At 37.0% G+C, this 12781-nt stretch overlaps 2 protein-coding genes across 4 annotated transcripts in view; one reads left to right on the top strand and one right to left on the bottom strand.

Moving 5' to 3' along the window:
- The window catches only part of LOC139816735 (uncharacterized), a 293006-nt gene that overhangs the window by 273542 nt on the left and 6683 nt on the right, over positions 1–12781 (top strand). The window lies entirely within an intron of this gene.
- On the bottom strand, positions 1008–8829 carry LOC139816736 (uncharacterized). 2 transcript variants are annotated; one of them, XM_071784442.1, is made up of 9 exons: positions 5017–8829; positions 4435–4698; positions 4057–4111; positions 3595–3872; positions 3115–3303; positions 2913–3045; positions 2616–2782; positions 2036–2226; positions 1008–1688 (listed from the first exon to the last, which is right to left on the bottom strand). In XM_071784442.1, the coding sequence occupies exons 2-9, from the start codon at positions 4494–4496 to the stop codon at positions 1603–1605; spliced, it is 1161 nt and encodes a 386-aa protein (XP_071640543.1). In that variant the 5' UTR covers positions 4497–4698; positions 5017–8829; the 3' UTR covers positions 1008–1602. The 2 variants fall into 2 exon arrangements, with proteins under 2 accessions (XP_071640543.1, XP_071640545.1); XM_071784444.1 differs by having other exon boundaries at positions 4435–8829.

Raw genomic sequence — 12781 nt, forward strand, 5'->3', positions numbered from 1 at the left:
AATTAAACGTCGGAAGAGGGAGGGTGCTTGTAGCGAACTACAAAGCGATAATTATAACGTGCTCTCCCGTGTACTCTCTCATAATCACCCGAATTATATTTGGTTGAATAGTTACGACTACGTTCTCTCGATATTACATTGAAATTTGATGATTCTCTTCAAAGCACCACACGCGAACTTTCATAAAGTCTGATCTGCAATATTTTTATCAAATGTAACTATTCGTCATATCGGAAAATAGTCGAAGATAAATAAATAAAATTCGTAACGTGAGTAATAACATAGCGTATACGTAATTTTCGTTGCACTATAACTATGTACGATATACGGGATGTAAAAAAAGAACATATGCATTTTTTACTGTACAGTTAACTCTAAATAAAGTACATCTGTGTGTAAACACTTCACACAAGATTTACGATGCCGTAATAATCTAAGAGGCGGTTTATGGAAACTATTTACGGCCCGTTCACCCTAATCGTCTCTCGACGCTGTTATGCGAGCACATGATCTATCGATTGCAGCGGCTCTCGCTTTTCATTCGGAGGTTCATCTGACAGCTGTAAACTTTCGCACTAAACGCGGACCGCACCGTCAGGGTTTTCGACAGGTTGACACCACTCCCCAGACAATATAAGAACGACGACAGATGCAAGAGTCTTTTATGTCCTATTGTGCTAACGCGCTTTATGGCAATGTTTGTTTCATCATGAATGTTGAACATTTTCCGGACCGTTAGAATATGTATTTATGTGGTCATGGTGGTCTCAAGTGCGTTTAAAGGTGCATTAAAAAAAATTTATTTTAAACTGAACACACAAAAATGTACCTCAGGCGGCATAAAAACATATATAAGTTTTGTTTTAAACAGTTTTAAACCGAAAAATATGAAGAAATTTATAATATTATTAAACGTAATATTAATAAAAAAGATTTTAATTATTATAAATAACGTAAAATAACGTAATATATATGAGGAGATACGAATATGTATGTATGTCTATTATATTTTTTACTCATAAAATTGGATATTTGATTTTTTAAATTCTCTTTTTTACATTTTTTATGCACTTTAATAAAATACAGATTACATAAATTATACTACAATTTAAACTTCTTATTCTTTCTTCGAAAAATCGAGATTACAGAGCGTCTACTACTTCTATATTTTTTCTTCGGCGTATATCAATTTGAAAATGACTAAAATATAACAATATATACGATTATGTTGGTAACTAATATCTGTGCATTACAATACATCTCTGTCGACATATCCTTATCGTCTCGACAGCACTTTTCATGGCGTGATGGCACGCAGATCAACCACAAAAGTCAAACATTCGTATGCAGTTTTGCGGTTCCTCTGGCACGAACGTGCACGTAGGAAGTACGTAAAGGTGCACGACTGAAAAACGACACCCCGTGTGTATTGCGCATAAATAACGCGTCGTGGCTCAAGGGTCGAGAATCGAGTAACCACTGAGGGTGCGTCTCCTCATCTTCTTCCTGCGTCCCGACTGCTTCCACCGATCATAAATCACTCTTTATATACGTTTCAACGCGAGATCGTGCTCTCGTAAAATCATTCTTCCCTCCACGTGGTTATCCCCGACAAAAAAATGTGACCGCGAATGCGGTTGCCAGCGCTAGCCCTCTCACGATTCTCATTGGTATCCTCGGCTCTCGGCCTGCGGCAAAGAATTTGTTATAAAAGATAACTGCGAACACTAAACGACTTAATAAAATTGGATGTAACAATTGTTTGCGGCTTGCAAAATTGGAATCTCATTTATCGTAGTTTTTGCGTAAAATGTCGTTATTTGTGTCGTTATCGCTTTAATGTACTTTCAAATGTTTGCACAACACACGTACGAAATATTAAATTCCTGTTTTGTTTGAGAAAATATCTTATTATCGTCATGTAGCAGATTATCCATCGTAGCCATGTAACATAGTCTACAATTTGGCGCGATTACGTTTCACGAAATCCATTTCCAGATCATGTTACTCTCACTTACAAGTATTATTTTCTTACCTATGTCTGTATTCATATTACTCGAGTTTTCCACTTGCACTGCATCAATCGCATTGGGCCGTCGCAGTTTTACGTCACTAGATTTAGCAATTTTATTAATTATATTTGGTATTGATGTCTTCTTTGTTTGATTTACATCTTGATTAATTTTCAATGATGACATACCACCAATCGGTTCTTCCACCAATGCTCTGTGAAAAAAATGTATAACTAAAAGTTTAGTTGTGATTGATAACACCGGAACAAAATGGACTGAAGTAAATGAAGTAAATATGGTTTTTAATATAGAATTTGTCTACTTTATTACGTTACTTAATCGTAATAAAGAACAATCACATTAATGTGCAAACAATATTTTTCTAAAAGAAAACTAGCATTAAAAAATATGTATAGATATCAATTTGCATATCTAAAAATTTTATTTACTGATCTGCATAAATTTAAGTATGATTTATATTTAACTATAATTAGTTTAATTTATAATTACTAAGTTGTTTAACTTATTTAACTTAATTTATAATTAAACTACAATAAAGTTAAATATACAAATATAGATAACTTAATACAAATATATAATTACGGAATACGTTCACACTCAGCCTGATGTCGTGGCCAATCTTCCAATTGACAAGCTTTGCTACAATAATACGTATCGCATTTTTCACAATGTTTAGTTATTTTCGTGGAACAAACGGAGCAGCTTTGTACTCCATTCTTAAGCTTATCTTCGCAATATTCATGTAATCCCTGCAAAAAATAAACATTAATACTCAATTATTTCTCTAACATAAATTATATCATTAGTTAAATCAATTTCAACAATGTAACACATTTTTTCTAACTTTTATATTAATCTTATATCTACGTAATTTCGTACGTTCTTTCGTTGTTCGTATATTTTTGAAATACATTCTTCAATCTTAGGATATGGTTCTGGATATTCATACATCGTATAACCGCGTCCAAGAGAAACGTGTCTTTTTCCATCTGACGTGACAGTCATCACACCTCTGAAATAAGAAGCCATGTAAAATACAGTAAATTTAAACAGTTGTTACATTGTATTGTATTTGTTCAACCTTGTCCATAATTTATTTGTGCTCGCATAAGGATCTTCAACCTCAACCTCATGACCTCCAAGTATTTGCGAGAATGAAGGCAAAGATGATCCATAGTTTACATATCTGTATGGTACTGCCACTGGTTGTGGCAACACATGTTTACGGAGTGCATTTATCACTTGACCACGACCCATGGCCATATTCCGACTAAAATTAAATATGTATTATATTATATACATTATATATATATACGATTACATGTTCACACTATATACATAAAAAATATATACACATATTCTCGATTTATATTTAATATAAAAAATATTTTCTATTACTTGAAACGTGATTGATATCATATATCTCTTTCAAATAATTTATAACACTATTTATTTATACGTATAAAAAAACCAAGATAAAACATGCTTAAATATTAATTTGATCATATTTGATCGTAACTATTTTAATCTTTCAATAATTGCTAATGTTGATAACGATTACTATTTTATATCGTTGGGAATAGGCGGCGAATCTGCAGTGTTTACTACTTTTGATCTTTCAAGAGTTTCAGATAAATCTGATTTTTGTTCTTCCTTTGTAGAAGATCTCTCCTTTGCAAATGACACTTTTAGATATAATGGTTTTTTATTATTGAGTTCTCGTATAGCAAGTTCGGCATCACGATATGTTCCATACGTAACATAAGCCCACGTAGCATTACGAAGACAGAACATTGCAGTGATTTCACCATACTGACTAAAAATATCTCTGATGGCATCCTTAAAGATTATCACGTTTCATGTTATTAAATAAATAAATATCTTAATCTTAAAAATATAGATATATATCTAATATTAATTTCAAAAGTATGACTAACAATATGTAATTTGTGAATCAAGTCGTTACTAACAAAGAATGTTTTAATAATTATAATTTACAACTAAATAGATCGATGGATCATACCTTATTGAACTCTCTTGGCAAACTTTTCACATGTATCATGTATTCTGTGTCCATCCTGTAAATAAAATTAAAAATATAAAAAAAATTGTCTGCAAGATATAAATTTACACAAATTATCACCCCATTAAAGATATGGAGTTAAATTAAAAGAAGTGTAATGGAAGCCATGCACCAGATGGTATTTGTAATTTCAAAGATATACATATACATATCACATTATTAGCTGATACACTTCTCAAGTTACACAAGATCTAAGAACGCATATTACAAAAATATTTAATATATAATATATGATTTAATATATGATTCTCTTTGATTATGCAACGTGCCATTCCAAGCAGATTGCATTTATTCAATTTATGCTTTCTTCGTTCTTACCGATCAACAAGTGGCATTTGCTCGGCATTCGTATCACCATCGAAGCCATCGAAGTACGCCATATTGCGCAATGCTAATTTCACGTTTGCAAAGTTGTAAAGGATCAAAATTTCTTTCCTCCTTTACAATACGTATAGTACCGGAAGAATAATAATCTTCCACAGGAGGCCGTTCTTCCACTGCTTAGACAACAGCAACTGGAAGGCGTGATTATTATATTCACGCACGCGGCCGCAGGATAAACATCAAAGGACACTGGTTGACCTGTAAGACCGGTACAACGTTAACGCTATGTGATGGAAAGCCAGGGGCTCGATTCTCTAACGACAAACGTATGTGTAAACTCTGCTCTAATAGAAAAGCTGCAAGCTTATTGGCTAAAAACTGTGCGATAGCCAATCAATTTGCAGCCTTTCTGTTAGAGCAGAGTTTGCGCATACGTTTCTCGTTAGAGAATCGGGCCCTAGAAATACGTAAAAAAAAAACATTAACGCGGGGAAAAAGAGCCGTAGAGCAACACGTTCACACAACCGTGCAACTGCGTCTATAACAGAAAACCGCCTATGAAAGAAAGATACGAACGGTTCGAATGGATGAATCTCCAAGAGGCAAGAAATAGCGGGAGACGCAACAACACACACACCTCTGGTTCTGAACTCCTGTCTCCTGCACACAGGATGCTGAAACGCTCGCTACGCGGTAACGCGGTATAGGAAGGGGTATAATAGTAGCCAATAAAATTAGTTCTTACGAAAAAATTGCACGTTGATTGGCTACCGCGTCGGTTCTTGCTCGTCCTTTCGGCTGCACTTTCTGCACTCAAATCAAAACCAACGCCCTTCGAGTTCGGCGAAGTGAAACAATAAAACGAACAAACGCGGTTTTAGGCGCCCAGAGGACAATGGCCGGTATTCATAGTCGGTTCTTATATTTAAGACCATCTTAAGTACAATCTTAAGATGTCATTAACCAATCACAGAGCCGTATTAGCATCTTAAGATATTACTTAAGACGGTCTTGAAATAAGATCTGATTATGAATACCGGCCAATATCTCGTCAAGCGCTAGACATATTATGTTGCATCTTTCTCACGTTGCATCGCTTCGAGAGTCGTGAAACCACGAGATCTTGGAATTTGACCTTCTCACGAACGATTTAGGTGCATGTTTTCCCGCGCATGCAATATATCTGCATCTATGTGGCAATAAGGATCACGGCCGATCTATAAAGTGGCCAATAAAAATCGATAGATAGAAATCGAGAAGCGAGACTATAGATCGGATTGATCGATCATGCTTAGAGCCATCGACCTCGATCCGATTCGGTTCGATCTTTTCTCATATTTTATAGTATTTCTTCATGCGTGTCTTCCTGATGAAAATGGCCTTCAGGAACTCCAGAGCGAAACTCCAGTAATCTCTGAGAACGGAATACGACGCCGTAAAACATATATTCAAAGATAATCGTAAATGCGTTTTCCGTGTTAATAAATTTTAATTACTTTGCCTAATAGATATGTAAGATTAATTTCAGTTTTAAATTAATTAACTTAGCGTTTAACGAGACTAAAAGAATCTCGTGTGAGCTCACTTTCTGAACTTGATCTTTCTCGGTTCTAGGAAACGGATGATTTTCCTGCAAGCAATGTTTTTTTTTTCATAATTAAAGGATGTTTGGTCTTAATTACAAGCATTGCTGATGGGGCAGTAATTTCGCGCAGCGAATAACTCTATATGAAAACGCATCGAATCAACGTTCATGGTGGAAATTACAACTTACGCGACTACTCGCCTGGAGTAATCTTGATGAGGCGCCACGAATAAAATATGAGAGATCATTAATATGATCCTTCAGTCTAACGACTGCGTTTTACGACGAGTGCAGGTTTCGCGTTTCCTGCCTCCTCGGCTGAAAAGGACCCACGACCGCGGTGATTCCGTCGAATCGCGCGATATTTTCCGTAATGAAGCCCTACGTTCTTCGTTAAAGTTTCCTCGGCCGTAAAAGATCCGTCGAGTGCAGGAGGTAAAATCTCGCGACGATTAAGGCGCCGAGCACGATCTCCACGTCGATGGGAGAGAGACGCGCGATCTACGTCGAAATAGGGAGAGAGAGCTCTCGCGTGGCGACCGAATGCAGACGACTTATAGCGGAGAGGTACTACGACCTTTACCGCCGCGGAATGCAATATCTCGGGACACTTGGGACGCCGTTCGTGGCTACGGCGATTATCGATTTCACGTACGCGACCGGTACCAGGTTTTCATCGCGAATACCTGCATTTCTGCGGCTAATCGTGCGGCGCGCGCTCGAAAAGGCAGGAAGAGGAGAAGTGAAAGTGGTCGGGCGCGGGAGGGAAAGTAATAAAAGTACTCTTGAACTTTGCAATAACGCGATTGGTGTCGAAACGTTCTGACCGAGGCGTATTTAAGTGCGCCGTTGCGCATACAAGACGACTCGTAAAGAAACGTGGATGCGCGCATATTTTCACGTATGATTTGAATAAAGGAAGCATTCAACAGATTTTATCGCAATGGCAGTTGTATCATACACGATACGTCCACTGTTTTTATATCTTTATGTCTTTTGGATTGGTAAAGATAATTCTTATTTTTATATTTCAGCAATTAAATATATTATTTAATAAAGTATCGCCAAAATGTAGCGGAAGTTTTTATATTTCTAAGAAGGGAACAACAGGGGGGTGCATTATAAGCTATTATAAAATGACGTGATTGTATGTAATAACGTACTTTCTCTGTCTTTAAATGCCGGACTTATAGGCACGCTGTCTTATTATATTTTATTGCATAAATATATACGTCATGGCATGCGATCGAAAGTGAAGTAATGGTCCACTATTGTATGAAACATTCTGTATTGAATCGTTACACATATATTTGTTTTCTTAATTACAATATTGCTCAACCTCGATGCATTTCTCCTTTTCTCATAAATTGTTCGAATTAACGCGTACTCGATTATTCCGTTTTCTTTATTAATGAAGAATGCCCGCACGTTTATCAACCGATACATTTTCTACTACAATTTTCTTCATGCAAACGCGAGAGACTTTTAACGTTGTGTCAATCATCAATTAGCGAGATAAATGGAGGAAAGATAAATTGAATGTCTCGATACAAGGTCAACGAACATCGCTTCTGCGATTATTCCATTTGTAATCGTGATTTTTATTATTATTTTTTTTATAAAGATAAGTAAACGTTCGCTGCAATTCATGTATATTATTTAATAATTTTAACATAAACTTTTAATTAAATGAATATAACTGTGATTATGTGAAAATGATTGCATTGGCGAATTGAAATAACATGTTACAGATGTAACTATAGATCTTTATATACTATTGTACTAGTCTTGTCATTTCATGACTATTCAATGATACTTTGACTCCATTCTCCCGAGGTTTTGTTTAACTTATTTGCCATGATCATAAATCGAGTCAAATGAGACAAAGCGAAGTGTTCGTGGATCCTCGCGAATAAGATGATGCATCTCAGACTGCACGTGCGGCATAACGACGCGCGCGTAACTCTACCTTTTCTGTAGCGTGCAATAGGATTGCAATAGGAGAAAGTATCGTGACAGGTGATTTGTTGTCGCTGGAAGTGGCATGGCATCGCGGAGCCATCCTCGAATACAAAGAACGAAATCCTCCCGGCTATTCCGGTTTGAAAATAAGAGGTCGTTGCATCGCGTCACCACCCGAAATTTGCATCTGGAATTGAGTTGCGCGGGAAAGGAAGCCCGTGAGCATAACTTTCGAAATGCGTTTGCTATTCGTGTCCTAAGCGTATGTATTCTCCAATAGGAAGATTCTTCGTGATTTACCGCGATGAAAGTTTCTGCCATAAATATTCAATGCCGCGAGCGTAAACAAGTAACATCTATAATTTATAAAATCGCAATTATTTCAGAAATCTGTAGTTTTTCCTTCCCTGAGCAAACTTTCCAGCGTATTTGCGGGAAGATTATTCTTCAGTAATGACCATTTGATTGCGTCTTTTTTTGCAACGTTTCCTACAATGGTATTTATTTACTTAAATGTTTACCGCAGCTTTTGTTTTATAATAAATTCCGTTTTCTACTTTATTGCTGAGCCATTAATTTTTTCCTCTATAATTATATCGCTGTAGAAACTACTTTTGAGTGCTCGACCGCGACTAACACGGCGGAATCTGTCGCGGAACTGTCAATCGTTCTCTTTTACGTGTCACACATTCGTATCTCGTGGATGTGCGAGGAGAGTCATTGTTGATAATGCAGTAATGCTTACTACATCGTCTTGCTGAACATCGGATTTAACGAGTGCAATGTCGTCCGCATTTTGCTGCGATTTTTTTTGCACGACATTCCGTGTTGGTCAACAACCTGTTGCAGTGATGAGCAATCGACGTACTGTGATCCGTTTAGCCATATCAACAGGAAAGTTTCCGGCAATTATTTACGATCTCTCGAACGTAAAACTAGGAAAACCGTTCGGTAATCGACTAACCGTCAGCTAGCGTGTTTACTAATGGCGTCGTCTTATCGTTCGTTAAACAGTCAGGAAAATGTTTCAAGTACCGGTTGAACCACCAGTATAAGCCGGGAGTCGAGAAATATTCTTGACTTAAAAGCCCGCCCATAGCTAACGATACCGTATGATTACTTTGACGGTTAATTAACGTGGTTTAATGAAGCACGTAAAGACTGTTGGAGAGGAAGATTAAGAGCCATTTCAAAGGTTCGTCGCAATGTACGATAACAATTGAATAATATTGCAGCCACGTGTCTTACGTCATTTTTATTTCTTACTGCATATTAATAGCCCCCAACTATCGAATGGCAGAAGGATAGATCAATTTAAATCGACTGCGTCGGCATGCTGGCGTCGCAAATAGAATGTCGTATAATGCTGTCGAAAGAAATTGTTCTAACTCATGCAGTCGTGCATTATAAAGGCAGTAATTATAAAAACCAAAACATTAAATATTTAAAAAAAGTTTTATGAGCTTTAATTTTTGGATAAATAATCTAATTAAAGACGCTACGAAATTTAAATATGCTCAGAATTATCATTATCTTTGTCGTACGCGCGTAAATAATCATATTATCGATTAAATACCTGCAGTTGGTTGTAAACAGGTCGAGTAGTTTGAAGTAGAAACAAATAACTTGCGACGTGCTTGAATCATAAGATGGAATTCAATTTGTTAGCATACCACCGCTGCACGAAGCGCGACACATATATGGCCGATTAAGTCGGACCAAAGACTACCGTGATCAAACAAAATGTGAGTCATTGCATTCGCTTCATAGACGTTCATTGCAACTCATCTATAATTAATTACGCTGCAGGATGCTAAGTGCCCTCGATGCACTGACTTGCATTTTTGCCGCTTGCTCACCCTTCGCGGCCTCTGGTCCCATTCTCTTTCGCATATATCGATTTCACACATCGGCTCACGTCCGCGTTACGCCAAAATACACAATCGCAGGCGATACCCAGAGAATCGCCGCGCGCGCCAGCTGATAATTATTTCCAGCCGTCGATCGTGAAGACACGAATCGTCTTCGCGCTTGCGAAAGATCATGATGCGCGCATCCTTGATGATCGAGAGGGATGTGTTAATTAGGTACTTTCATTGCATTCGAAAAGATAAATCGCAGTCGGGTCCTTCCGAGACAACTGGGAGTAATCTCTGTCTAAAACAGGGACTTTCCATTCTCGACGGATACGGATGCGGCGTGCTACCGTAATTAGAAAGTATAATCGGCGCCGTGTGTTCAGCGTGTTACCGGCGGTCTTTGTCCGTGCGCCTACGAACTTCCTTGATATTAATTGACAATCTATTATGATAATCAACGATACGTGTCAATTAATGAACGCACGAACATAAGCATGACCGTTCGCAAGCGAGTCTACGTGTCCGCGAGATTGGTCACGTTTTAGCTAATCTGGTTTCACGCTCCAACAATTACGCTCCGAGAGTGGCGCCTTTCTACATTCCGCCATAATAATCACCTCAGTCCTAAGATCATTCATATCTACTAATGTCACGTTAGAATAATTATTACGGATTTGTAGAATAATTTTGGTATAATTTGCACATTTAATAATCGATTATGTCGACGTCTCAAGCTAGGTATTTATGATTGATTTGCATCGTCTGCGCTTTTTTTTATACAGTAATGCAGCAATTTACGTGTTAGTCGAATGCAATTACCGTAATTTATCATATTTGATTATACTTATTTATATTCAATATAGTTGCGCGAGAAAATTGTTATACGGTTTAAACAATCATGTCAGAGACTTGAACTTATATGTGCATTTCCAAACAAGCGCAAATCCCGAAATCATCGTGAAAGTGTAATTGTTCAATTGCACTTTCATATTTAAAAGACCATCAAATTCCAAAATCATCGTGAAAGTGTAACTATTTAATTGCACTTACATATTTAAAAAAAAAACATCAAACAAATACCGTGAAATAAGATATTCATTTGCACTTGTTTTTTTAAATATGCAAGTGCAATTAAATTAAACAAGTACACTTTCACGATGATTTAGGGATTCGATGGTCTGGATATGCACGTCATAATGAGGGCAACAATAAATTAACAAGTCATTGGCAAACTTTCATAAAAATGCGGGTTGATTTTCTCGTGTAGGTAAACAATTAACAACTCGCCGAAACACGCGAAACGCTCTTCGGAAGCGGAAATAGAGAATACGATATCACGTGTGGACTTTTAAAGAACTGTACCGCGAGATAATGGCTATTGGGTACATATGAAATTTAATAATCACCCTTATGTGCACGCGCGCGCATCTATACAATGTGTGAAAGGGTCGCACGCCTATTCGGAGAGGATTATACCCTGTGCCGAAACGCGGTCCCTCTGATTAAACGACTCGATGTGAAAGAGAAGAAAGAGGGAGAAGATATATCATGACCTTGGAAGCAATATTTCACGTGCTTTACAAACCGCTTATAATCATGAAGATGGACCGCGCGCGCAAATCGATCTGTTTCAATAGAAGATTCAATATCCTGATTGGAAAGTGCGCGAACCGTACGGAAATAAAAAAAAAAACATTGTCGACACGCGTGTGAATTTATACATTGATTTACGATTTTAATCGACGATCAATTTGCGGAATTCAATTTGCAACGGTACTCGTGATTACGCTGCACTGACGTGTGTAATCGAGAGAGAATCATATTCCGATTTTTCGTCGATGATTTCAGCAGTGTTTAGAACGAATTTCATCAACTCAAAGCTTATTTCTAAGAAAATGGTTTTTGGATAATTCTATACCTAAATCGTCGCACGATATGAATAACGTCAAAAGAATCAAGGCATTTGCGTTACAGACAGAAATGAAGTAGACGAGTTCTACCGCGCTATTATATAATAACAACTTGAAAAATAAAATATATTTCGTTATAAAATAACGTGATTAACTGGACATTTTTTACGCTATACGGGTCGACACGAGATTATATTGATACATTGTAATGTGATACATTGAATACATTGATAATGCCGTGCTTGAGTACTAGTAGCGTGAAAAATACAACATTGCACGTGCCACATAATTCTCTCACGAGTTTTGTACTTTGACGTGAGGCGAAGGGAAAAATAGTTCCGATAATTCGAGATTCTTGGGGGAGTCTGCCACGTGCGCGTACGCGAACAAACGCCATTAGAGTGAACGAAGATCATCCCGTGTAACGCGTGCGGCGGTTCAATGAATAAAAAAGGCACACATCCGTTTCGTGCAATTATATTTCCCAAGGACGCAATTTACAAATTTATGGGATACATATAGTATAAAGATTTATTGCCAAAGTAACAAGTAATGTCTGGTTTCTTAGGAGATTAATGTGCGATTATTGTTGAAGATTAATGTGCATTTGGCGTTGTAAATATCCTTAACAAATAGATACGTCGGAAATAAATGTCAACGGGCTCGAAAAATTAGGAATTAAAAACATTTTTATCTTCTTTCTCTGTATAAATCTTGTTAATATTTGAATTATCAAGTGAGACACTTAGAGATATAATAAAGTAGCTTGTTTTATTCATGTTTGCAATTTATAATTTATAGATACAGTCGTTTTACTGCACAATAAACTGCAGTAAAACTGCAATAATAACTATAGCGAAGTGTAATGAAACTTTTAATAGCTCATGCCACTGTATCCCCAGGTCATTCGTATTCGAACTTTGCACATTTCTTTTCTCTGTCCACATCAGTATGGTAACGCATCTAAAGCGCTTAATATGCCGCACACTTTCTACTTACGATATTAAAGTGTCTCACGGCGCTAC

This window comes from Temnothorax longispinosus, chromosome 7, assembly GCF_030848805.1.
Source record: "Temnothorax longispinosus isolate EJ_2023e chromosome 7, Tlon_JGU_v1, whole genome shotgun sequence".
NCBI lineage: Eukaryota > Metazoa > Arthropoda > Insecta > Hymenoptera > Formicidae > Temnothorax > Temnothorax longispinosus.